The 27299-nt window shown below is 37.6% G+C and overlaps 1 protein-coding gene across 1 annotated transcript in view; it reads right to left on the bottom strand.

The window, feature by feature from the left end:
- PPAT (phosphoribosyl pyrophosphate amidotransferase) overlaps nucleotides 1-26648 on the bottom strand; it is a 32872-nt gene extending 6224 nt beyond the window's left edge. The window contains exons 1-5 of the mRNA XM_090266834.1: nucleotides 26450-26648; nucleotides 4126-4192; nucleotides 3410-3616; nucleotides 1029-1141; nucleotides 785-930 (exon numbers count right to left, since the gene is read on the bottom strand). Of these exons, the coding sequence (XP_090122960.1) occupies nucleotides 785-930; nucleotides 1029-1141; nucleotides 3410-3616; nucleotides 4126-4192; nucleotides 26450-26577 (661 nt within the window). The 5' untranslated portion in view covers nucleotides 26578-26648. The remainder of the gene's footprint in view (nucleotides 1-784; nucleotides 931-1028; nucleotides 1142-3409; nucleotides 3617-4125; nucleotides 4193-26449) is intronic.
- Nucleotides 26649-27299: the final 651 nt, after the last annotated feature.

The raw sequence follows: 27299 nt of genomic DNA, 5'->3' as shown, positions 1-27299 counted from the left end.
CAAGATTCCTTCAAATATTTCATGACTCAAACAAGACATCTGATAACTCTAGACAATCACTAAAATTATACTACACAAATGAAAAAGCTGGGCAAAGGATATGAATAGGCTATTTAGATAGGAAAAAATAGGAATGTCTGTTAAATATATTAAAAGTGTCTCATCCTCTGAAATACTCAGGGAAATGTACTATAAGTATCACCCTGACTGGTGTGGCTCCGTGGATTGAGTGCAAGCCTGCAGACCAAAAGGTTGCTGGTTCGATTCCCAGTCAGGGCATAGGCCTGGGCTGCAGGCTAGGTCCCCAGTTGCGGGCGTAAGAGAGGCAACCGATCGCTGTCTGTCCCACACATCATGTTTCCCTCCCTCTCTCTCTAAAAATAAATAAATTTTAAAAATATATATTTTTAAAGTATTGTTTTGCCCTAGCTGGTGTGGCTCAGTGGATTGAGAGCCAACCTGCAAACCAAAGGGCCGCTGGTTCAACTCTCAGTCAGGACACATGCCTGGGTGGCAGGCCAGGTCCCTTGTTGGGGATGTGCGAGAGACAATGGGTCGATGTATCTCTCACACATAGATGTTTCTTTCCCTTTCTTCTCCCCTCCCTTCCCATTTCTCTAAAAGTAAATAAATAAAATCTTTAAAAAAAATAAGTATCACTGTTTTTTCCACTTAGCCCCTTCTCACTCATAAGCTTCCTATACACATAATGACTTCAGGGTGTGACAATAGAACCATGAGTTGGAAAGCATTATGAAATTATATTCCTTCTGATGTTCATTACCTTTATTATTTATATCGGATACAGGAATAAGACGGCCAATGCATAGAGGACGATTTCCATAAGGATCTCGTACTGCATAAATAACATCTCTGTGCATTATAAGTAGGGAGTATGCTGTGGGCGCTTCCTTCATTAAGTTTTTAATCCTACAATTAATTAAATAATTGAATGAATAGTTTCATTTGTAAACACATGCTAGGCAAAGCTTTCATTATCAGAGCTGCAAGCTTAAATTTACAATTACCTTGCTACCCAGTCTGGGGTGTCATCTTGTTCTTGAGGAGGGGTATATGCCAGTAACTGGGTGATCATCTCGCTATCAGAACTTGTTGACAGCCCGATACCATGGCGCAGAAGCTATTTAGAAGACAGAGAAGTGTAATCATCAGAAAGGAAGCTCCACTGTGCCCCTCACCCAATAGCCCACCACAACAGGAAGAGATAAAGCACTGTGTGAATGATCAGTTATGAAAATCCTGCATTCTATTAATGGTATGTGTATGTAATAACAGAAAACAGCTGCTGGAAGTTAGTCTTTGATGATTCTCAAGCAGAAAAAAAAGTGCTTTATGAAGTGTACAGAAAAGCTTTTGAAAGCTAAGCATGAAGGAATGTAGAGCTGCAATGAGGGAGAGGAGGGCTGAGAAGGCATCCAGGTCTGGGAATGTGGTTCTAACTTTCTCAGCCCCTGACATTCCTGACAAACAGGACACATTCCCGTAAGAGTGGCACACTGTAGCAGGGGCTCTCAGGCCCAGTTTAATGGCTCGCTGCTAGAGTAGAAGAAAGGAATCAACTGTATTGAACAGTTATGTGTGGAAGATGTAATAAAAATTGGTTGGGTACACTCTATGATGTTTAGGAGGTTCTGAGAAAGGCTGACCAGGACAAGGGCACCACCACTGTCATGCAGAAGCTGAGTTTAAACAGACACTACAGCGCACGTTCAGTGGGCAGCTGAATGTGGAGAGATGAAGCCCAGCGTCTGGGTTAAGAGGCTATGCCTAGCAATGATGACCGAGGTATTGAATTGAACTTTTAAATGATTACCTCCAAGTGGTGAGTTTTTTAAAATTAATTTGATTTCATACATATACTTTTCTGATTATCTGAATTTTTAAAAAAGTTTTAAGTTTGAGGACAGGAAAAGATACCTATTATTGTTATTTAGAATGCTAGAGCCTAAGAATAAGGCAGGAAGGACAGAGCTCTGGGAAATAACTTCAGCTAGAATCGAAACGAGAAGGACGAATTGTACAGAAACGTGGGTTGTAGATATTTTCCACCCACCAATTCACCATCAATTTCTGTAACTATTTATCCCATATGCAATGCCTGTTTCTAGAATGCCAAGGAGATAATGGAGGGGGGAGGGCAGAGAATGTGTGTGTGTGTGTGTGTGCGTGCGCGCGCGTATGCGTGTGTCACCTATTATTAAATACCGCCTGAGGTTTTGCTTTTTTAAAAATTTTATTTATTTATTAGAGTGGGGGAAGGAAGGGAGAAAGAGAGGGAGAGAAACAGCAATGTGTGGGAGATACATTGATTGATTGGCTGCCTCTCGCACACACCTCAAATAGGGACCTGACCTGCCACCCAGGCATGTGCCTAACTGGGAATACAACCAGCGACCTTTTGGTTTGCAGGCTAGCACTCAATCCACTGAGCCACACTAGCCAGGACCCGACTAAGGTTTTTATTTGAGGTTACCAAATCAAGGTTATTGGAATCTAATGAACTGAAGAAACTTGGCATTAATTAATGAATGGCAAGAATGAGTGAATAGCCCTGGGTTAGTGTGGCTCAGTGGATTGAGTGCTAGGCTGCAAACCTAGAGGTCCCTGGTTGGATTCCTAGTCAGGGCACATGCCTGGCTTGTAGCCCATGTCCCCAGTTGGGGGTGTGTAAGAGGCAACCAATTGTTTCTCTCACATGTAGATGTTTCTCTCCCACTCTTTCTCCTTCCCTTTCCCTTTTTCTAAAAATAAATAAATAACCTTAAAAAAGAAAAAAAGAAGAAGAAGAAGAAGAAGAAGAAGAATGGATGAATAAGAAGCTACCAGGAACATAAAAATACTAGGAAGTTTCAAAAAAGGGGAGGGGGGGAATGATGAACAAAAAGATAGGCAAAATTAAAACAGAAAGCTCCAAAAACCATGATATAAACAAAACAGAAAATAACTCTCTGTGCCCCTTTCTCAGGCTGTGTGCTATAATTGTTTCCATTATCACTTTTTCTTGTATTTATTATCTGCAAGTTTACTTTCCATTTTCTTCTTATGCTTTTAATATAGGGACAATACTAAGGTGATATAGTAAGAGTCCATAAACCCTGACTTCTCTGTGCTGCTAACAGCAACCATAAATCAATTTTCCCAAATCTCTAAAGCAGTGCATCATGATCACCTTAGGAGCATACTAAATAAAGTCTCAGCACCCCCACCCTAGACTCTGGGGTGATATCTTGAAATTTGCAATTATAACAAGTACTCCAGGTAATTCTGATAGTTGTTTTTTGCAATTAGGTAACAGGTGGCAACAATTAGAAAATATTCTTTACCATGATCCTCAATAATTTTTCATTAATTCATCTCAATTATCAAAAAACATTTTTAAAAAACTTACCTTTTTCCTTAATCGAGCAGCATTGACCAGTTCGCCATTATGTGCCACAGCTATTTTCCCATGAAGTGTTTCAACAACAAAGGGCTGACAGTTTTCTAATCCACAGTTTCCTGTAGTGGCATACCTTGTGTGTCCAATTCCAAGATTTGCAGTATATAATTTCTTCAAATTGTCTTCAGTAAAGACATGATTTATAAGACCCATTCCCTTGCAAAGTCAAAGTAAAAGCTCATCTTAGAAAAAAACAGACTAGTGGCTAGTGAGTAAAGGCTTTCATAAGCCTCTGTTCAGGCATTCGCAAATTAGACAATGCCGTTCACCTGGTTTCTCTGTGCTTCAGAATGCTAATCTTAAAAAAGGACCAACCTAATTGTAAGAACTGTAGAGCATTTTTTTAAAAATTGAGGTGGAATTCACATAATAAACCAACCATTGTAAAGAAAACCATTCAGTGGCATGTAATACATTCACGACGTTGAAATGCTTGTTTCATGCAATGCTTTTCATGAACACATTGAAGGACTGGTGTATTAAACATAAAATTTGTCAAATATAGTAAACTAAATTACTTGGATTTAAAAAATTCAAAGCATGTTATTAAAGTATTTAAATATATGCAAATTATTTATTCAAATTTCCTTCTCCCACCCCCATATATTAGTTAACATCTGGCTATCGTTACCTTTATAATCAACTTTTTTTATGTTCAAATATACCTTGTGTGTTCTGTATGTTGGCACTGAATTCCCATCACTGGTGACAATACCAGCACTCTCCTGACCCCTGTGAATATAAAAAGGTATCGACTTAAATTTACCCCATTGAGTTAATCAACTTTATAAAACATCCTTTTCTCAAAAGAATTGATGAATTCAGTCTGACAACACATTAAATGCTACTAGTACTAGTGCCACTTCTACACATGACAATGATTGGCAATAGCAATAGATATTGTCTGACTTCTAATATGCCAGGAAGTGTCTTAAACAGTTACATGAATGGTTTAACTGATCAGGCTTTTGAAACAATCCTATTGTGAGAAAACACTGGCACACAGCACTTCAGCAGTAGCCAAGCCGTTGTTTACTCACAGGTCTGAAGAGCTGGGCACAGCCAGGGGCATGCATGCCGAAGGAGAAAAAGCAAACTGGTTTTATACTAAAGCAAGTAGCCCCCTTACCCCCATTTCCCCCTTTTCTCCATTACTGGATACTCAGGAGTTACAATCTAACGTGATTAACTACAGGTAAGGGTAATTTAGTAAGGGGTCTGTTTCCAGTTCCCCCTTGCCTTGTGTTTGGGTTTGCTGATAAAGCTGTCCCTAGCTCTCCTTTGAAGAGTCCCAGAGTCCCTGCATTTGGGTTGAATATCTTCCCCCCTTTGATCTTAGAGACATTTGTGATGAGCTGCGAAATGTTCTTTCCTGGCTTGTATGCTAATATACTGTTGACTCAGAGACCAACCCCCTAATTAATTTACATTCAATTACATTTATCCTTTGCTGTTAATTATTTTTTTACTGGTTTGAGAGTCATTAGTTTCTTTGTCCCTTACACTATGAAGTAGTTACTATGACTACCATTCCCATTTTACAGATGAGGACACTAAAGAAATGGAAGTTAATTAACTTGTCCAAGGTCACAGAGAGGTGGCACAGCCAGGATTAGAACAGACAATCTGAACTCCAGAATTTGTGCTTCTACCTCTGTACTGAGTGACCTCTAAACAAGGATGAATATGTAGATGAGTATATAGCTATAAATGAACATCTCCAAATAAAATAGCAGGTGTCAGAATCTAAATGTCAGACTCTAGAGGCAGCCGGAATGAAAAATTGCTGATCCCATGACCAGAATAACAAACATGACAGTTACAGTTCCCACTTGAAGCAATGAACAATTGCTGACCCCATGACCAGAATAACAAACATGGTGGTTATAGCTCTCTAATCAGGAACTTTCCCAGAGTGTCCGGCGCCAGGCTGTCAGAGGCCAGGCGGGACTCCTACAGGCCCTCGAGGGGGTCCAGGAATCCCCATCACCCCCTACTCTTGCAGGCCCCAGAGGTGGTCCAGGAGTAGATTCCCTCTCATCCAGTCCCTGTTTGTTCAATAAACTGCTTATATCTTACACCCAGTCTCCAGACTCTCCTTCCAGCAACTGTGCCTGACAGCAGGTAAAATGCTTACTTGTGGTACTGGACTTATAAGCAAAAATAAATTAATTTTGATTTTGCTTTCCTGACTTTCCAAATTTTCTTCAACAAATAACACCTTTTTTATCAGGAAAAAAAAATAAAAGCTGCTTTTAAAAACCTTAAGCTGAGGCTTAGAGGATCCACATCACTGTGGAGTACATTCTCAAATGATAAAATAAAAGTTCTAATTGCTCAACTATTTTTAATGGTCCTCAATAAGAGCTCTAAGTACTAGATGTCTATTAATAAAATTTTGTTCCGAAGAATATATATCAGGGTAGAAATACAAAGTAAATCTCTAGCATATATATACATATACATTAATAACAAGTTGATTTATTTGAGAAAAAGAATCTTTTTCAAAATTACATATTGTAATTGTTTAGCCATCTTAATAACAAGAAAAACCACAACATCAAAGGTACTTGCAAAGTGAAAAACATCTAAAAAATTAAAATTGAAATGATTTTACTAAATTATCAATGCATTAAATACTATGCTGAAAACAGATATTATTATACTCCTTAACAGACTGAATAATTTGTGGCTTAGGATTTCTTTATTTAGTGAAATGATGTGGTCTTTAAGTTAATGATGCTAGAAGACTGAAAGATTCATATCAGGGGAAAAAATATTGATGTTAGCCATAAACCTTAGGGCACAAAGAAGAACCTCTGCCAAACAATTTCCAGAGCAATTTTTAAAAATCAACAATCATTTAGTAAACCAGACTAAATTATGTAAGAAAATAAATCTTTTATAGACTAGTTTTCAAAAAATAAAAAATGTTTTTCTTTCCCTTTTATTTCAAGAGTAATTTTTTCCCTTAAAAGCTGAAATGAATAAAGTCAGGAATCATTTAGGTCCAGTTTTCTTTAATCACAAAGCCTGCTTACTTGGCAATTTCTCAAGTTACTCGCCTCAGGCAGCTTGAACCAGTTAAACTAGATCCTTCCAGCTCTTTTAGAGCTTATTGAAAATTAGTTGTCCGGTTTCCTAGGAAACAAAACCTTGGCTAGAAATAGTGAATGATTTCTAGGTCACTTTCAACATGGAGAGTGGAGCAGGAAAGCACTGGACTGAAGAATAGGTTAAAGCTTTGCTAAGTGTCTGGGCAGAAAAAATACATGAAAGCAACTTTATGGAACATTGAGAAATAAAGGAATATTTATTTACATTGCTAAAAGGCTGCAAGCACTAGGAGTACTCAGAGATTGGAAACAGTGCCCGGCAAAGTACAAAAATCCTAAATATGAATACAGAACAGTTAAATGTGCTCACAACTCTGGAGACAGCTCTAAAACTATGAAATTCTTCTATGATTTGGGTGCAATCCTGAAGTAGGAGCCTGCCATTCAATTAAAAGAGGAAGAGGCAAATGACAGGTGCCTGGCAACGCTGAGCCTAAGCACAACCCCAGACACCACTGAAGGTAAAAAGGAAAAGTACCCGTCTTTTGTTTTTACTCAAACAGCTGTAAAATACAGAACTTCTGAATCCATATGATAAATACAGACTCAAATATCAAAGTTGATTAAAACAACTAATCTGTCATGCTATTTTGCACAAGATAAAAGTTAATTTTAAAAAGAGGTTAAATACCACCACTTTTAAAATCTGTAGAGGAAAAAAACACATTAAAATAACACTGAACTGCTGGTGTCAACTGCTCCTTATGTATGTCTAATATGTTTTTGGAAAACAGATTGGGCTCTGAAAATATTTTAGCTTTAAATCTAATCGGAGTGTCAAAAAAAAACCCAATATATTGCTCCAACCACTGTTTTCCCACAGCTCCAAACAAGACAGAACTTTCTGCTTTATTTATATTAACATTCCCATTTTCCTAAATTTATAAATAAAAGCACTAAACCCCTGGCTGGGCGGGTCAGTTGTTTGGAACATCATCTGGTATACCAAAAGGTTGCAGGCTTGATCCCTGGCCAGGACGTGTATGAAAGACAACAAATCAATGTTTCTCACATTGATGTCTCTCTGTCTCTCTGTCTCTGTCTGTCTGCCTGTCTGTCTGTTGGTCTGTCTCCCCCACCCCTTCCTCTCTACAATCAAAATATCCTCGGGTGAAAATTATAAAAAATTATTTTTTTAAAAAAAGCACTAAACAACTTCATTACTTGGTTGGAAGAACAGCTCCATTTTAACAATAGGTAAAATAAAAATAGATATGAAAGATTAAATGATTTATGATTTAAATGATATAGATATTAAAACAAGGTTCTTGAGCTGCCGTGTTAAGTCCAACACTATTTACATAGAAATTGTTCACTGTCTGCAGAAGCTAAATGCATAACTAGAAAAACTGGGGAAATCAAGAGCAGTAAGGACATCTCCCCCATAGCCAGTCTTACAGATGCTATTTTTAAGAGCAGAAATGTTCAATTCAATTCTGTATCTCTAATACCTACTGTGTGTATACACCATTGCATTCAGTCTAACCACAGAAAGGAGAGAACCATGAAGAAATGTAATACTCAAGAGAGAATAACTGGTATAATAAAGGTACCAAATGAGAAAAGGTGGTTAAAATGACACATTGCAGTTGTAGTTGGGTTAACCTGGGTTATCTGAACATCTTGTTTAAAGCTTATTAATAAATCATTTGGTTAAAAATTCCACTCTGTATACTCCCTTTACATTTCTGATGCTATAACAAATTCTGAGAAAGCTTTGCAGTCAATACCATGTTAAACAGCAATTACATTATTTTATTCGGTTCATCACCTTGCACTTTTCATCATTTACATACTTTCAATATTGCCTAATGATAACTAAATCACTCAGCTTCTAAAAGGCCTTGATTTTCACAAGAGGTTGGCCTACTGAAGATGTGGGTACTAATATCTCCGTTTCTTAACGAGAGCCTCGTGTAGTAGCCCTTTCAGACACCCTCATGGCTCCAAACTCCCCGGTTTCACTCATGAGCAGAGGGCTCATAATTACAAATTAGCCACGCATGTCTAAAGTATCTCAAACCCCCAATGTAAAAAAACACTCTGTTCTTGCATCAAAATTGATCCTCCTACAAACTGTTTCCACCTTAGTATCACTGTATTTCTGTTCACTTCAATAGAAATACTTGAGATATCTTTGACCTTTGGTCAGTCACTAAAAAGCAAAAGAAAAAACAAAGGACTTTCATGTCAATTGGGATAAAAAAAATATACATGACTTCCTTTGCTTTACAATTTTGGCTGATTTTTACGTGACTTACAGAACTCAAAAGTTTTTTAATGTAATTAAATAGGTCTTTTTCTAAGGCACAGAAAGCCCTCCTTTTTCCTGATCTGATTCATTTTAAAGTCTTCTGGTTTTTTATGGCGTCACCAGCAAAATTTTTATTGGTGTATGGTAAACTAAAGAAGGGAAGAGAATGTGCTGTTGGGATCACCATCATGCAAGTGGTAAGGGCAGAAAATCTGGTCCCCTCTGCTAGGCAGCAGGTAGCCTGGATGAGCCTTGGCAAAGGACCCAAACACAAACTCTTAGAGGCTTCCCATGCTCTGGAAATTATAATAATCCTCAACCTCAGAACACCTTTGGCTACTGCTGCCACTTTCCTCCAGTGACCAAGTTTCCACTCTAGCTCCATCCTCTCATCTTATACAAATGCACTGCGAGTAATGATTTAAGAGTTTTAGTTTAACATCTCCAGGGCTTGGGACCTCTGCATACAATTGTGGAATTCATGCTAAAAATGATCAATTTAGGGAAAAACAAAACCCCCTTGAAGAAGTTGGGATAAAGAGAAACTGGAACAGAGCTGTTCTTTTCCACCCTGACCTGCATGAGGCCCTTTTCTACTGATATAAAACTAGGCCCTAAACCAGGTAATAGCAAACTCTACTTTTCCTTACTGATCTCCTCATCAAGCTCAGGTATTAAATAAATTGGGTATATTTGTAACTTCCACAATTCTCTCTAAAGAGAATTCTTATGTAATTGCAGATTTTTATTTTCCATATTCTCAATTAAATCCAAAACATTCCAACTCCAAACGAGACTCAAATAATTATAAAACCTGATTTAAAGTTTTTGACAACTTTTACTTAGAAAGTTTTAAATATATATAATTGTGACATTTTAAAACAGTGGTACCTTCCCTTGTTTTTCATTTTTCTATTTTAATATAAAAATCTCTGATATGATCTTTAAAATGATAGAGAGCATTCCTCTTCTTATCTTTAATGGACTGTCTCTAAATATAATGGTGAATCATAATTTTAAATGAATGTTCATGCCATTAAAACCACACCTAACATTACACAGCAAGCAAAATTGGTAAAATATATATGAGAATAATATGAAATAAGATAAAGAAATCTTTTTTTTTTAATTCTCACCCAAGGATATTTTTATTGATTTTAGAGAGAAAGGAAGGGAGGAAGGGGGTGGGGGTGGAGGAGAGAGTGAGAGAGAGAGAGAGAGAGAGAAAGAGAGAGAAAGAGAGAAACATAGATGGATTGGTTGCCTCCAGGTCCAAGACCTAACCCAGGCTCAAACCCACAACCTAGGTAAGTCTCTTGATTGGGAATCAAACCTGGAACCTTTTTTTGGTGTATAAGACAATGCTCCAACCAACTTAGCCACCAGGCCAGGACAAGATGAATAAATCTTCAATTCAGAAATTACAAAGAGCAATCAAAATATACTTAACTATCTCCTAATCAGTATGCAACCTCATTCTAATTATGATCATCTTCAACTTCTGTGCCAATCAAATTCCAAATTCTGTATGCTGGCTTCCTTTGGAGTATGTTTACTTTTCCCCTCAATATTGCCTTTCTCATTTAATTACTTGAAAAAGTAGCCAATTCCTCATTTTATGAAAACCTGTATAAAAAAAAAAAACCCCAAACCATAAACAAGGAAGTCAAGGACAGATGTCTCCATATTACAAGGTTGGCATGGTTCTTTTAAATGGCATATTCCTTTGTCCATTTAGGCATAACAACAAAACACATCTATCACAGATCTATAATGCTTCATGAATATGATCAAATTCAGCTCAAGCTAATAGAATTATCAGTTATGTTAGCCCAATTTTTATTTTCTTTATCTTTAGTACTTATTTCTAAAAGGAACTCTGTTCTCTTTCCAGACAAATGTCAGTTACGTTAGAAGATAAGGATGACACCTCAGGAAATCCTTTTCTTTTGGTTTCTCATGTCAGACCACTGGAACTAAGTATAGAATTAATTTGTTTCCCTCTTTTTTTACCCATCTAGACTAAAAAAATAATAATTTTTAAAACAAATGATTTCTTTTAAAAAATGTAAATTACCTAGAAATATTAGGCTTCAAATTTCTAACCTTTATTCTTTAAATATAAGAAATCGGTTGATCAAAATTACATGCAGTAGCTGCTAAATATTTAATGAGCATATCATTTAGCATGCTGGGGAGTCTAAGACACAAATACAATTTTACCTTTGAAAGTAAATAACAAATCCATAATGAGGTCAAGGATGATTTTATTCACCCAATTAAAGCCAACATAAATCCCCTTTTTGCTTCTACATTCCTAGTGAAGTTTAAACAAAATAAGAAAAAACACTGAAAAGCATTTCAAAACAAAGATATTAAATAAACCATAAATAAGAACAATTCCCTACCTCAGAAAAATGCTGTAATGTGTTTTTTAATGATTTACACTTATATGCTGGGTTCTGAACTACCTTTTTGTTAAGCATGAACACGAAACCTAAGAAAAACACAAGATAGTATGGCGAGATAGTATGGTTGTTAAAATTATCAATATAATGTCAAGTAACGTCATTACCATAAAGTGAGTTTCAAAACTGTGCTAGAAATCTAACATGAAGGCACCACGCTATATTAAAGGCTTTATAACTTAACTGGAGATATTCAGCCAGGAAAAAGGCATTTCTGGCACATTTCTTTGCATTAAAAGAACATAATACTTCACTTAGAATGGCGTTTGGTTTCACCAATGGGGTATCTTTTATTTTCACAAGGAGTAAAAAGCACCAGTTGTTATAATGTGGTTCACCCCAGCCCTTCACTTATGAAAAGCATTGGTTCCCAGCCCTGATTGCAAACTAGAATCACAGTCTGGGGGTGAGGAGTGGGTGGGTGAGGACTGGCACCAGAGTAGAGGTTTTTAAAAACTCCCCAGGAGATTCTAATGTGCAGGCACTGGAAATCATTAAAGAAAAAGGAGGAAAGGAGATAAATTGCTCCCACCTGTTCTATTACAAAAAAAAAATTGTCTTTGATAAGCCATTTTCTTATTTAATTGTATTGCTTCCTCCAAGTAAATATTACAAAATTGTATATTCAATTTTCACTATATATTAACATATACCCCACGTACTAAAGGAGTGAGATAAAAAAGAATGATAGCGAAGAAAGATGTTCAAAATGTGACTGTCATGATAAGGAACATATTCAGGTTCTGTCATTCATTTCCCCATCAGTTTGAGGAAAAAGCTAAGCTATGATCTGTTATTCAATCCCCTATGAAGAAAATTACTTTCTTTTCTAATGTTATGTGATGTAAGCAACCCAAGTATATCTCTCTGTTTCCCTACATGATACAGGTGACTCTCCATTAATCATGGAATCCCGTTTTATTCCAAGGTAGCGAATGAAGGGGGAAAACACTGGACTGTACAAGAAGTTAGAACTCTAATAGGCATCTGGCCTGATAAAAGCATACAACAACTAGAGGGAATGGTGAGAAATAAAAGGATATTTGAACCAATTGCTGCCAAGCTTCAGAACTCTGGGATAGAGAGAGACTGGAAGCAGTGCAGAACAAAGTACAAAAACTTAAACATGAATACAAGATTGTGAGAATGGCTCAAGAACTAAGCATGACTAAGAGTATGAAATTTTTTACTGAACTGGATGCTATTCTGGGAGACAATAAAACAGAAAAATTGTAAGAGAGGGAATCTCATGATGGAAAACAAGCCACTAAAGGTGACAATAAAAAAAAAAAAAAAAAAAAGATAACCAGAAAGGTAGGAAGGCAAAGAAAAGTAATCTTAATATCATGCTGCACCATATGTTCAGTAGTATGGCCCTGGCAAGGTGGGTCAGTTGGCTGGAGCGTCATCCCACACACCAAAAGGTTGTGGGTTCATCCCCAGTCAGGGCATGTACCTAGGCTGCAGGTAGACCCCTGGTCAGGGCACTGTGGGAGGCAACCAGTCAATGTGTCTGTGTCTTCCTCTCTCTCTGTCTCTCTCTGTCTCTCTCTCTCTCTCTCTCTGTCTCTCTGTCTCTCTCTCTTCCTCTCTCTCTCTCCTTTCCTCCCTCCCACCCTCTCCCTCTTTCTAAAAATCAATAAATTTATCCTTGGGGTAAGGATTAAAAAAAATTTTTTTTAAGTGTCCAATAGCATGATAACAAGTCTAAGTTAAGTAGGTTTCATTAAATGCTACTCAGTAAACTAACGCTGAATTTATTATGAAACAGATTTAATGTGATCTCTAGAACACAGAAAATAGTATAAAGTTATACAAATGGAGGAAGTAAAATTGGATTTCTTTCCACAGTGTAGTTTAAAGATAGAGCAATTTTGATAAAGCAAAAATGCAACTCTAGTTGGCAGAAGTTAAAACAAGTCTTCATACTTATTGTGGTAAAACTGCAAGTAAACAGAAAAAGACACCGAAGAACTTAGAAAAGTATAAAACCCATGAGCATGTTTTTGAAGTGTAAGTTCTGCAACACATCACAAAGTTCTTTATAATGAATTTAACCATAAAGATTGAGATACAGTGCACATAAAGACTCAACAGCATGAAATACACTGGATGACTGTTTCCAGATCTCAATACCTGCCTAAATGATGCAGTCTTAATTCTCAGAGTATGAGTGTGTGTCTAGGAGAAAGAGAGGGGAATGGTGGTAGAGAATTGGGATTGGGAAATGGTGGTGAGAAGTCTTAAGATGTTTCACTGGTGGAGAAGAAAGATACTGGTCTGCTGGAGAACTTACACATCTGCCCGGTTAAAATTAAAATGACTGGACATAAAGAAGCCCAATAGATTATATTCATACAGTAACTGCTGGAGATGCAGCTGAAGATGACTTGGTCAGTTATATATCAGAAGGCCTCATTAGTGACTCTACCACCAGAAATCTATAGTGACCTAAGACTAAAAGATGTGTACAGGTAGGGAATCTGAACTATAGGAAGGCAAAAACAACCACAGTCTTTAGTATCAGGTTCATTCTAAAATGGAAAAATAATAGTTTAAAACACATTTCTGAAAGTGAATTAAAAAACCCATTATATATCTCATTATGTTTAGACAGTCATTGCTAGAGACACAGCTGAAAATGACTTGCTCAATAATATGTCAGGAGAACTAAGAGAAATAGATATAAAACCAAGTTCTAACACAGGTAAAACAATATTCTTTGGGGTTTTTTTTTTTTTTTTTGTATGTGTGACAAAATACGTAAGATGTTATTGTAAGAAGTTGCTATGGACTGAATTGTGTCACCCCTATATGATATTCTTGTTAACATGGAGTATATTCAGAAAATGACACAGGATATATTTACAATCAAGCCAGAAATTATGTTATTTTAAATTTTCATGTGAAAATAAAAACAAAGGTAAAAACCCATAAGGATCCAATACATATGAAAAAAATTAAAACAGGCAAGGAAGGACATTAGGCACACGTTCAATATATACCTATACATGTACACACTGCCACTCCATTATTTAGAAAGTTGTTGTGCTGAGGTATAAAGATAGGAATATTTATCTTCAGGAAAAAAATCCACATCAAATGTTCTTTAAAAACAAAAATACATTAAAATGATGGATATTTTCCGGTAAAAATAGGTAGAGTTTAGCTCATTTTGATTTTATATCTTTTATTAATAAAACGTAATTGAGTTGCTATTGCTCCTTACTAACATTGGTATTTGGTCATAAAACTGATCTCTCAAAGTAATTTCTTTCCTGTCTTAAATGTATGCTATGAGCTTCTTTTTCAATCCACTGCCTCCCAACCCTTGCTCCAGAAAAAAAAGTTCAGCTAGGGCTATGGACACCCTGGATTCTGGATGACTAATTAGTTCCTAATTTAGAACTCTTGGAGATTTTGGTCCAGTAGTGTAGGTAGCGGAGTTGGTTCAGGCACCTGTATTTTTATAGAAAATCATCAAGCACAGCCAGGGTTGAAAACCACAGCCAGATCCTCATGTTTGGAGAGTAAGATGAGCAGAGGGCTAAAAAGAGTAATATATAAACTCCAATTTGATTACAATTGGGGGAGAAAAATTATCTATTCTAATATATTATCACTTAAGAATGCATGACTAATGCCATATGAAAGATGTTAATCACTGGGAAAAATCATAAAATTCTTAGACTATGCCTAGTACACATAAAACGAAATGGCTCATGAAAACTGAATAACTACTTTGGATCTAAAATAAATGTATTTTTCTTCCTAGACTGAGGCATAAACAGGAGAGGATAAAGGAATTAAAAAGTTATCAGAGGAGAAAGAGTCATTTGCCTAAAGAGAAATTTGTGTTTGACAAGTTAACTATCTCTTCTGGTAGGAGAAACAAAATTGACTTAATCATCTCCAATATCAGTTGCTTTTTATATGAGGTGAAATGCCTCAATATCGTGGTATTCTTGCAAGTCATTCCTTCTAGTATAGGTCACAGGTAGACCAATTTTGGCTCAGAGGGGTGAAGCTGAACATAATTAAGCATAGTTCTATAGAAGTAAAATACATCCTATTAGAGGTCTTTCTTATCTTCAATCTAAAAAGCACAAGTGAAAGACTACATTGTTCTTTTAAGAATACATAATCTTAAAACTGGAGGGCGCTTTGAGTGGAGGGATTGAGCAAAAAAGAAAAAGGACTCATGAACACAGAGAATAGTGTGGTGATTGCGGAGGGGAGGGGGATGGGTGGAAATGCAAGAGGGCATAAGGGGGCTAAATGGTAATGGAAAAAGTACAATAAAAAATAAACTATAAAATTAACTATTTTCCTTTGGCTGTAGTAAAAGGTATCTCCAAAACGAAATTTTCACTCTCCCTATAACTTAACAAAATTTAGCAATGTGATGGCCAGCAGGGGGCATTAAAGTATCTACTGTCAATATCAGAAGGTATGCCAAGCATTTTTTCTCTAATTGATTTATTTATTTAAGAGACCCAAAATTGGAAATAATTTTCTTTAAAATGGAATATTTAAATACATTTGTATATTTTGCATAAAATTTGGACAATCTTAGCAATAAATTATATAAACTAATTCACTTTAGTCATAGGAAACATTAAGAACCTATAATATTATTAAGCCAATATAAGATTCAGATAAAACGATATGTTAAAATTTCAGAAAAATCCATTTATAAATGTAAAAACAGAAAGCTCAGCCCTGGCTGGTGTGGCTCAGTGGATTGAGTGCCAGCCTGCAAACCAAAGGATCCCCGGTTTGATTCCCAGCCAGGGCACATGCCTGGGTTGCAGGCCAGGTCCCCAGCTGGGGGCGCAGGAGAGGCAACCACACATTGATGTTTCTCTCCCTCTCTTTCTCCCTCCCTTCCCCTCTCTCTAAAAATAAATAAATAAAATCTTTAAAAAAAGAAAAGCTCAGACATAAGTGAGCTGATAAATTCAAATACAGTACAGTCAGCATTTTAAATATAAAGGTGTGATTTTTAAATTCTTTTTAATTTTTAAATTCTTACCGTTTTTACTTTAATAAACTTTTAAGAAATTTTGACTGTTTTGTCCCCAGTTCCTGGCAAAGCTTCAAAAACCTTTGGAATTTTACAGACAGAAATGTCATTTTATTATAATAAGGTGACCCAAGGTGGATTTCTAGGTAGCTTCAGGCTAGGGCTGGTCATCAGAAAGATCAACGTTGTGATTAGAGGGCTGGAATTTTGGGCCAGCCTGACCTCCAGCAGGGGAGTGAATTTGGAGATTGAATTCATCCATGTGGCCAATGATTTAATTTAGCATGTCATTATCAATCATGTCAATAAAAACGCTGGCGCAGAGGAGCTTCTTGGTTGGTGAACACACTGATGTGCTGAGAGAATGAAACGCTGATTCCGTGGAGAGAGAGCAGGGAAGCTCTGCATCCACAACCCCCCAGACTGCCCTACGTATCTCTTCATTGGGCTGTTTATGAGGATCAAACTGAAATCCTAAGTATAGCACTTTCCTGAGTTCTTTGAGTTCTTGCAAATTACAGAACCTCAGGGGCTCACGGCACCCCCCTGAACTTGTAGCCAGTGTGGCTGGATCTGACTGAAGTAAGGGCAAACCTGTGCAAAACAGCCTGTAAAGCTCCTGAGTCTGACACTAACTGAATAGCTAGTGTGCTAGTGTGAGAGTTAAATTATGGTTCACACAGTCGGAGCAGAAACATAACAGAAATGAAATTCTCTTTCCTTAAAAGATGCTAAATTTAGGGATTCCCCTACCCCACCACATATGATATCTTATTTTCTACTCAAAATTTCTACATAATATCTAACTAATCTCCAATAGATGTTTCTATTTCCCAGCGGTAGGACATGCACCTGAGCCTAGAACTGATGGTTCCAGTCACTTACGTAAAATGCTATAAAGTCATATTCTGCTGAAGTAGATTTGAGCTCAAAGTTTACGTTGGACTTGTGCTCCTCAAAAGGTAGCCACTGGAGCAAGGGTGGAAAGGGTTTGGGCATGGACGGAGGTGGTAGGTGTAGTTATAAAAGGGGAACCAGAGGTATCCTTATGGTACTGGAACAGTTGACTATCTTGACCTTGATGGTGGAAGCCCAAATCTACACAGGTGTCAAAATTACTATAGACCACACACATTCATGCCTGTCTATGCACACTCACACTCACAAATGACAGGTGAAACTGGGGAAATCTGAATCAGAAAAATGGATTACATCAATGTCAAACCCCTTGATGTAACTGTATATATTTCAGTTGTACAGCATGTTACCATTAGAGAAAGCTGGCCAAAGTGTAGAAGGGATTTCTGTTATTTCTTACAACTGCATGTGAATCTACAGTTATCGTAATCAAAATTACAATTAAAAAAAATGTAGCTTATTAGGTAGCCCTATGTGGCTCCATAGTACAACCTGTCATTTAAGGTCTTGATATTGCTAGCGAAGCTAAACTTCACTCCAGTCTCACTGTGCAAACATGTCCCGAATAAGATCTGATCCTGTCCTGATGTAAATCTCCACAAACCTATTGCTGTATGTGCAAATGAGGCCCTAATCACCTTTTGCCTCACTGGTGTGTTAATACAAACCACTGTCTAGTTTTACAGTAACCATTACAAGCAACTGCATAGACACCTGTACATAGACTGTTTAAAAAAAAAGGTGTCCTAGAGTATAAGAAAGTGTAGCTGGCATGAAAGAATACAACCACAGCATTGTTACACAACACAGAAATATGCATCTGAGGAGGAGCTTTCCCCAAATTACAAACAGCTGACTCATAGACATCCTATACGTACACTGGTACACTAGAATAAACCCATGTTATATTTTCAGGGCTAAGCACCATCAGTTTCTTAAAATGTTTATCACCTGCCTGCTGTAATGTCTGAATGTGAAAGTTGCTAAAACCACTTATTCTTACTCTCCTTTTCATGTATTGGAGTAAGGATCATTCTTACTTGCAATTAAGATCAAGTGAGAAAACAGATGTAGAGCGCTTTGTGAAGCATTAAAATGTAACAATGAAAGATGTTACCAAATTGGTCTAAGGGTGCTATCAAACTCCCAATAATTCTAAGATTTTGAAGGTGATTAATTCTATACGGCTATTTTAAAGTTTAGTTTTTCAGCACAATCTTCAATTCCAAAATATTAGAGTTTTGTAAACAAATTTAAATTGTTATTCTTTTTCTTCTAACAGAGGAAGATAACAGAAGTACTGCTTCAGAAGAGGTGGGTGGTCCTAAAGCACCACAAAGCATCACTGGGTCAGGTATTGGATCTCAATTGTTCAATTTTAAATGTTAGTTTGGTATTTAAAGTGTAAAACATACCAGTTTAAGTACTTATGGAGAAGCTCTCTATTACGTATATTGCCTCATTATACCTGAGCTGGTAGAGAACATGGCAGGGGAGAAAAGAAAATGTTTATTCTTACTTCTTAGTAAAAGAAATTAGTAAACACTGAGACTCTCCATATTCATAAATATATAGTGAAAACTCCCTATTGGTGAAAAGCAGCTAAAGTATCCTCACTAATATTGGGGATTAGTATGCCTCATAATTTTATAAATATTTTATATGAATGAGAATGTGTAAAATGAATCTTGACTCTCATATTGAAATTACTGTAATTCAGGGTGCTTTATGTCAATCCAGGTAATTTTAAATGAATGATACTGAAATATGGGAATTATCTATAAGGTTGAATAACTGTAAACCATGTTAATTTATAGGTAATCGTATTCCTTTAGAAGATGCAAAAGGACACTTACAAATTATAATAGTAAGCAACACATAGGTTGGAAAACACTGGTGTGACAATGAGTCAGAGCACTGACATACATGTGGACTGATGAAAAAATTAAGCAGATCCTTGCAGGGACCACAAAAAAAAAAAAAAAAAAAAAAACGTTAAGGAAAATGCCAGAAGACTAATGCAGCAGTTTGTAATATACAGAGGTTGAAAATAACGTTATACCAAACACAAATATTTAAAATATGAATACAGACTTTTATGGCAACGCTTAAAGAAAAATGAGATTTTATGAAGAAATTGACTGCATCCTATGACAACCTAATCTCAGAACTGCCAAAGGGAATATGGTAACCTTGGAATTGACCTTTTAAAATAAAAATTCTATAAACTTTCCTCTTTGCACTTTAACTTAACAAGAAACTCTAAAAATAAAATCCTAACATTATTGTATGTTCAAATGATCCAAAAATTCTTATAAAATACATACCTAAGTTAAGAGTCAGTTTCTTTCCAAACCTTGTACCAAAATATTACTAATTCTTAAACCCATTATTTCTGTTCTATTGTTTAAATGCTTACTTTAGTGTACTTGAATGGTTGAAAACTTTTTAAAATGATGTCATCGTTCTTGCTGTCCTTTGTTCTTTTGTTTTAAGAATTATTTGAAGGACATGCCAAAAAGCCAAGACCTTTTAACAGCAAGAGAAAAGCATACAAAGTTGGTAAGAGCCTAAGAAACACCCAATTTTCCACATTGAAAAAAACTTCTGTGGTGTTTTCCTGATAACAGAGATGTTTATTCCTGTCATTGGCAAATTAGACTAAATAGATTTTTTATGAGCTGTGTGAGAGCAAAAAGTTATGAAAAATTATTTCCTTCATAGCTTAAGAGTGACAGTAAGAGAGTAAATGGAAATTTTGCTATAGTTAGAAATTTCTGCACAACTATATATACATTTATCATGACCCTTTAAATTACAGTTTACAGTGATTGCTATCAGAAGGTTTGGATGTAAAGGAAAAAAACCACCAACTAAAACATTCTGAATTTTAGTTTTCTCCAAAGGTAGTTAGTAATGGATGTGACATTTTAGTAATTCTACAAATAAGCCAAGGGAAAGACGGAGTCAATACCGCTTGGCTTCAGGTGCGCCGCAGGAGTTGCCGGTGTTGACTACAATGTCAAACCGCCTTAGGGACTCCGGCTCCAGATTTTCTGTCGGGGTTTACTCCCTTAGCCTTTCCCCTGAAGAGGTATGCCGCAAGGCAGCGGAGGTTTTTTGGAATCAGAGTTTTCCTTCTCTGCGAAAGAGAGGGGGGGTCTGCTGCATGGGCAACAGCAGACCCTCCATATCACCCTGCCCAGGCTCTGTAGCTTCAGCTTCACTGGAGAGGACACTCCAGCGTCATCACAAGATGTCGATTCAACACGGGAGGAGACAGATACCGTGTCACTCCCGAGTCGGACTGCACAGCCATTCTCGGCGGTGTAGATAGACTCTTAAGAAGCTACACCATCGTCTCTCGAGACGGACGGCTGCCGACGACGACGACAAATAAGCCAAACTCAGAAGCCAACCTAATTATGTGAGCTGTAATTCCAAACTGACCCATTCAAGGTATCAGGAGAGGCAAATAAATGTAGTGTAGCATATAGACGAAAAATGCAGAGCAGAAGCAAAAGCACCAGCCTGAGAATCAGAAAACCTGAGTTCTAGTCTCTTTCTGACCCTAGGAACTCCACACAGAGCAAATGACTACATCTCTCTGGATCTCTAGGATAATCCAACTTCAGCATTTTATAGATTTCTAATTCATTGACTTGTTTTGAGTACACACAATAGTGGAAGAGCTCAATTTTTACTAAATGAACGCACCCATGCAACCACCACTCAAATCAAAATATAAAACATTGCACTGGCACCCTGGAGGGCTCTCAGTCAGTAATCACACTCCTAGCCTCCATAAAGGTTAGCACTATTCTGACTTCTACCACCCTTGATTAATTAACATTGCTTGTGGGATTCATCTGTGATTTTACCAGTAGCAGGAGTTTGTTCTTTTTTATTGTTGTAGATTATTACATTATAGGAATATACATCCCACCATCTTCTTTATCCATTCCACTGTTGGATATTCCCATTGCCTCCAGAGTGGGGCTACTGTGGATAATGCTGCTATAAAAATTCTTCTGCATGTTTCCCAATAAACATATGTATGTTTGTTGAGTACTCACCCAGAAGTGGGATGCAGGATCATGGGTATGCATATATACAGGTACTGTTCTAAGCATTTCACAAATATTAATGCACTTAATCCCTACCACAACTCTATGAGGTAGGTGCTATCATTATCCCCAATTCACTAGAAGGAAATGAAGGTATAGAGAAGTCTGTGTTCTTGAACCAGTACATTGCCTCTCTGTGAACGGCAGGCACCACACCCACCTGCCCCGTGTGGTAGTGTTCCTAGTGCTGACTACAGTGCCTTACATATGTGTATGGGAGGAATTCAATAAATATTTTTTGAATAAAGTAGTAAGAGAACAGTAGGAATCCACCCCTCCCCCCAACGCCAAACAACCCTTATATCTCAGGTGAGCTGAAAAGTTTATTTTCCACTCTTTTCCAATCCAACATACTTCTTATTTTTTTATATTTTTTCTTAAATTTCAGTCCTCAAGTATTCAAGATGTTGTAAACCAAGGTTGATTAGTACTTTGACAATAGATTTCATTAAACACTAGAAAATTATATATCTTTTAAACTACCCGAAGAGGTCACCAAATAGACATTTATTTTAAAATTCACAAAATCAAACATTTCATGCAACTCAAAACAGCTTTTCATCACAAGCATATACACCTCTACACACAAAAGCACACTTATGTTGAACACACACTCCACTAGGATCCTTATGCCAGCTGGTTTGACACAATATTATATACGGTTCCTTTAACTAAAGAATTAGAGGCTGAGTTGCTTATTTCATGCTTCTAGCTGACATTTGGGGTTTGGGGTACCAGTATGCACTTTTAAAAAATGCCCACTATAAAGTCTCACCAATTACTCTTATTTTTCTTTTCCAGATACAAACTTGAAACTTTTTTTTGTTCATCCCTTTGGTTTAACATTTCCCTGCAATTAGTTTTAGTTTTTATTAATATCTTCTCCTTCTATTTTAAAATATAATATGAGGACACCAGAAAAAGACAACACCTTCAAAACCCCAGTGTACTTCACTCTATCTCAGTCAAAAATTGCAAGTCAGATAAGTTGCCATACCTTTCCCTTCTCTTAATGTCCTCTAGTGGATACACAATTGAAAAGGGAAATTGATAAGGCTTAACCACTCAAAAGTATAATTCTCAACCCACTGAATTTGTGTATTGAAACTTTAAACATATAAGCCTAGCCCAACAGATGAGAAAACAGACTCAGAAGTTAGGAGATTTGGCCAAGATTAAACTGATGTTACTAGGAAACTTGGGGCTAGATTTTAAGACTTTTGTTAAGGAGCTGTTCTCAATGTTCACCAGACCGACAAAGCCATAGTACTTCGAGACTCTTGGGGATAAATAAATTCTGCTTTGGGCTAATGTAAAATGCAAAGTTCTAAATAATAGTTACGCAAAACTAGAAGAATTGAAAACACATGATCTTAAAACCAAGAATCGTTAAATTACAAAAGGAATTGAATTAAGTCTTTCAAAATCGAAGAGTGGAACAATTAATAAGAACAGTTTTAAAATAAGTTACTTTCCCAATCAAGGGGATATAAAACACTAGAAATGTGATATATTTGGTCATTATTACTAAAAGATGAGAATCAAAATAAAAGTTATCCCCAACCTTAACTTGGCAACTCAAAGCAAGTTCTCTAACAACTGACTGTGTTCTCCAACAAACCAAATAAAAATAACCAGGAACTAATTCTGTATTGGTTTATCTGAGTGTATCTCAGTTCTCACGAGTGCCTTTCTAGTGCTAAGGTTATTACTCTGTTTGCAGAGCCAGTGTCTGTATCTCTTAAGAAAACTGCTCCTGAGATCACTGCAAGTCAATTTCCTCAAAGCATAACAGAACTAAGATTCTACACACTATTTCTGTAGACAGGAGACCCCCTCCATGACCCAACTTCATCAGGTAAATCTCATAAATGTTTAGAAGAGGTATGAAAATATTTATCAATTATAGGGTTCAGTTCCTAATCCAGGGAAGCAGTAATTCACTTAAAGGCATTTTCATCTCCTAACTAACTAAAGAAAGACCAACCAGTTGATTGATAAGTCTATGAAGTTTTAGTAATTCCTTTTATGGAATTTCAAATATGTGCAGATCATTCTAGTCTCCATTAAATGTGACTGTGGTTTAAAGATTAAGGCTTTTGCTCCGTAAGGGGGTATGTGGTTTGTCCATAACTCTGCTAACTACTGATGTTTTTAAGACCAAAAAAAAAGCATTTGGTGAATATATGAAATCTGGCACAAACAGGCACACACATAATAAACAGCTAAAGAGGACAATTTAATTTTCAATGTTAAACTAACATTGCCCTAACAAAAAATAGAGCTATGGAATAAATCTGCCAATAGCCAGAACAACTACTAAAAAGAAGTATTTCTGGATGAACCTATCTGGACTTAAGTATCCAGAACATGACTGTCTAGCAATTGATAAGACATCTGTTTTTATATGAAACATATATTATAACTTTCATGTATTGTTATCTCTGAGACTAAATATTTTAGGTCAAATATGCCTAAGACAAAAACAGAACCATATACAATGCAAAAGTGATAGAAATATCACCTTCTAGATTCCATGTTTTAGGAAGATAATGTATAAGGGCGACATTCCTTCATCAAAAAGGGGGGAAAAAATCAAATCTTGTTGCTGTTGTTTTAAAATTAACTATTGAGTAGAGGGGGGTGAGAAATTAGGAAACAGACCATCATTTATCAGTGTACAGTGTATATAACTAACCACTATGACAATCTATCTAGGCTTGTGGTTTTGACTTTCCTTGACTCAGTGCCATATAAAAGCATTAGTTCTTACTCTTTAAACCCCTATCAACCAGTATAGAGTAACAGACAATTTTATCTTCCAGACTCAAGGGAGTTTCATTGTTCTTCCAGAGTCAGTTCCTGTAAAGGGTGAGGGCTTTGCTAATTTAAAATTTTGACTTGTCTATGGATGAGAACTAGCCCTCTCAAGCCACTCTTAATTATTCTATGCCTACACAAGGAAAATCTTATATAATCATACAACCACATATTTATTGTCCTTACCTTGTATTAGCTCATCTCATAATTCTTTCCTATAAAAGCACCGGTAGAAACGTGCATACTACTAGTAATCATTCATAAAAATCAGCCCCCTTCTCTTCAGAGGGGACCTGAAAAAACCTGGAATTTATGTATTAAAATATTTCTATTCATTCTTACATGTTTAAACTTCAGTCACCTTTAAAGTACTCTCCATTTGATATAATACACCTATCAAGATGTTTTTCCCACTGCCCAAAACAGTTTTTGAACTTGTTCATTTTGATGCCTTTTAGTGCTTCTGCTGTTTTTTGTTTCACCTCTTCCATACCTGCAAAACATTTCCCTTTGAGGACTTTTTTCATTGGGGGGAAAAAAAATTCGCTAGGGGTGAAATGATCGGGTGAACAGAGAAGGGGGAGCATGAGGGTCATGCCGTTTTTGGTCAAAAACTGCTGAACATTCAGAGCAGTGTGGGCAGGTGCACTCATAAATCACCCATCATGAAATAGGCAAATATGCTGAGTCTTCAAAAAAATTCTCTGAAGCTGATTGCAGCCTCTCACAACAATACCAGCTGGTACACTGATAGAGATGGGTTCCTAGAACACTCACCTAGTGAGGGAAGCCTGTTCTACAAGGGGCCCACCCTCCAAAAGATAATTCCAATTTTTGAGGGGTCACCCCTCGTATTTAATGAAGAGATGATGGGAATGAATATTGAGTTATTTTAGTTAAAAAGTAAATATTAAGACAAAAAATTCAAGGTCAGTTCATATGTTTTCCACAGACCACCAGGCGACGCGATAGATCCCTAGATTCTACACACCTCTTGCATGACAGAATAGACAAAATAACTACTCCTAAGAATGTTATAAACTAATGTTGCTGTGGATTACCATGTAGATTTTAGATTATATATCGTCCTCTCCATAAATGTATTTTAAAACAAGATCTTTATTACAGTCAAACTAGTTAGCCAAGATTATAGTCACTCAAGTTAAAAATATCCTTTTTGATTAATCCTGGACTCTAAATGACTCTTAGTAAACATGGAATGCAAGATGTGGAACTCAAACTCAGGTATGTGGGACTCTGAAAAGAGGGAAAATGCTACTTCTAATCTAAGCTTGTTGGAGGAAAACTCATCATTTGAAATGCCTTTATACGTGTTGCACCTATATTGCTGATAAATGTTATTGCCAAGATCCTTAATTGTTCTAGAAGTTGTTGTTGTGGTATTGCCTTAACGAAACTTTGGAATAATTTCAGTAATAAAGTCGAACCTAGGTTTATATTTCTTAACCCATCAGAACTGTTTATATCTATTTCCAGTTAGGTCAGAAAGTATATAATAAATAGATCATGGAAGCAAAATTACTTAATTCAAAAGGATCTACCAATTTTTCAAAATCAGTGCTTATCTTGACACAAAGAAGGCAGTCACTTTTTGGCATCTTCTTACACTAACCTTTTCATTACCTAAAACGTAAAACAGTAAATCTTTGGCAGATGCACTATTCACTGTAATTGGATTATTTTCAGTTACTTCATATGACATCTAAAAGGAACCGTTAGTTTCTTTTGAACACGAACAAGCCCCATTTCCCCGGGTTTGAACTCTAAGATCCCGGAGTTCCCATAGCTATGACTCCCTTCAAATCCACAACCGGCTCAATCAATAGCTCTGCCTTTGCAAACAAAAGCTTGCTGTGTTGTTGGAGGCTCCGCACGAACACCTCAAGGTGTCGTAGGTCCTGGACTAGCAGCCACCCCATACAAGCCTATCATAAGTGCAGCTCTAGGCTCTGAGAAATTAAAACCGGCCTGAGTCAGAGTGCACACACCGGAGAGAGGAAAAAGACCCTAAAGAGCATTAATGGGTAGGGGGACAGGCTAAAGTCTAGGGAGGTAAGGTAGCCCCCGCGCAAGCCTTGGCAACCTAGTGGGTGCCACAGGCTGGTACTGGTTCAGGGTAGAGGTCCTGCCCCCGAGTCATCAGGCGCAAGCGAGACCGCCAACTCTGGCCGCACAAAGCAGCCTGGGGTGATGGGAAAGCACGCGCCAAGCCGCCCGCACCCCTCACCGGGTCGCTCACCGGTGCTGCAGCCCCACGAGTCCCAGGGCGATCACATGCGGCACATCTAGCTGCGTGGGCCACTCTCCGGAGCTGATGCACCCGAACACTCCACATTCCTCTCGGATCCCCAACTCTTCCAGCTCCATGAAGCCAGAAGAAGCACGTGGAGGGAGCTAGCGCCGCTGCAGGGGCTCTAAGCACCAACTAGCTGTCCGCACCGTCGGTAAGCCTCGAAAGCTTCCTTCGGAGCCGCTCAACCCTCGCTACTGCGGCGGCGCGTGCTTTCCGCAAGTAAGTGGTAAGCGTGATTAGCTTGCCCCCCACCACCCCGTCCCGCCTCCTTCGGACCCACCAATGAGTGAGAGCAGAGAGAGGGGCTTCGCGGCTAAGGGGCGGAGTCACGGACACTGCGGGGTGGAGCTAGTTCTCCGCTGGAGCCCTGTGGGGAGCTAATTTTTCCGCACTTGGAAATTGCCGTTATTTTCCAGCACCCAAGACTGGAGTGATGAGGTTAACTGGGTTAATGTCATTTCTCTCCCAGAGGATGTAAACTTTGTGTGCCCTTCCCTACATGCTTTCCCCCACCCGTCACTACTTGGTACACTCCAACCTCTGAACCACTCTCCTGGCAGAGAATGGAGGACCGTCCGCTAGATTCTGCGGAATGGGGAGGGGGCTGCCAGTGCGCGCCACTTTTCGCCTCTCTTCGCACCGCGCGGGGGCGGGGCGGAGCGGGACGAGGGCGGGGCGACGGCAGGAGGAGATTGTCTGGGTAGCTGTGCCTGCGCGGCAGGAATCCTCTGGAGAAGCACTCACTCCGGGACTTGAAATTCATCTGGGTGGGCAGAGACCCCGTGATTCCGCTGTG

This window comes from Furipterus horrens, unplaced genomic scaffold (genome assembly GCF_987537825.1).
Source record: "Furipterus horrens unplaced genomic scaffold, mFurHor1.1.pri manual_scaffold_2, whole genome shotgun sequence".
Lineage (NCBI taxonomy): Eukaryota > Metazoa > Chordata > Mammalia > Chiroptera > Furipteridae > Furipterus > Furipterus horrens.
The sequence above is the reverse complement of the archived record's forward strand: the minus strand, read 5'-3'. Positions and strand labels throughout refer to the sequence as shown.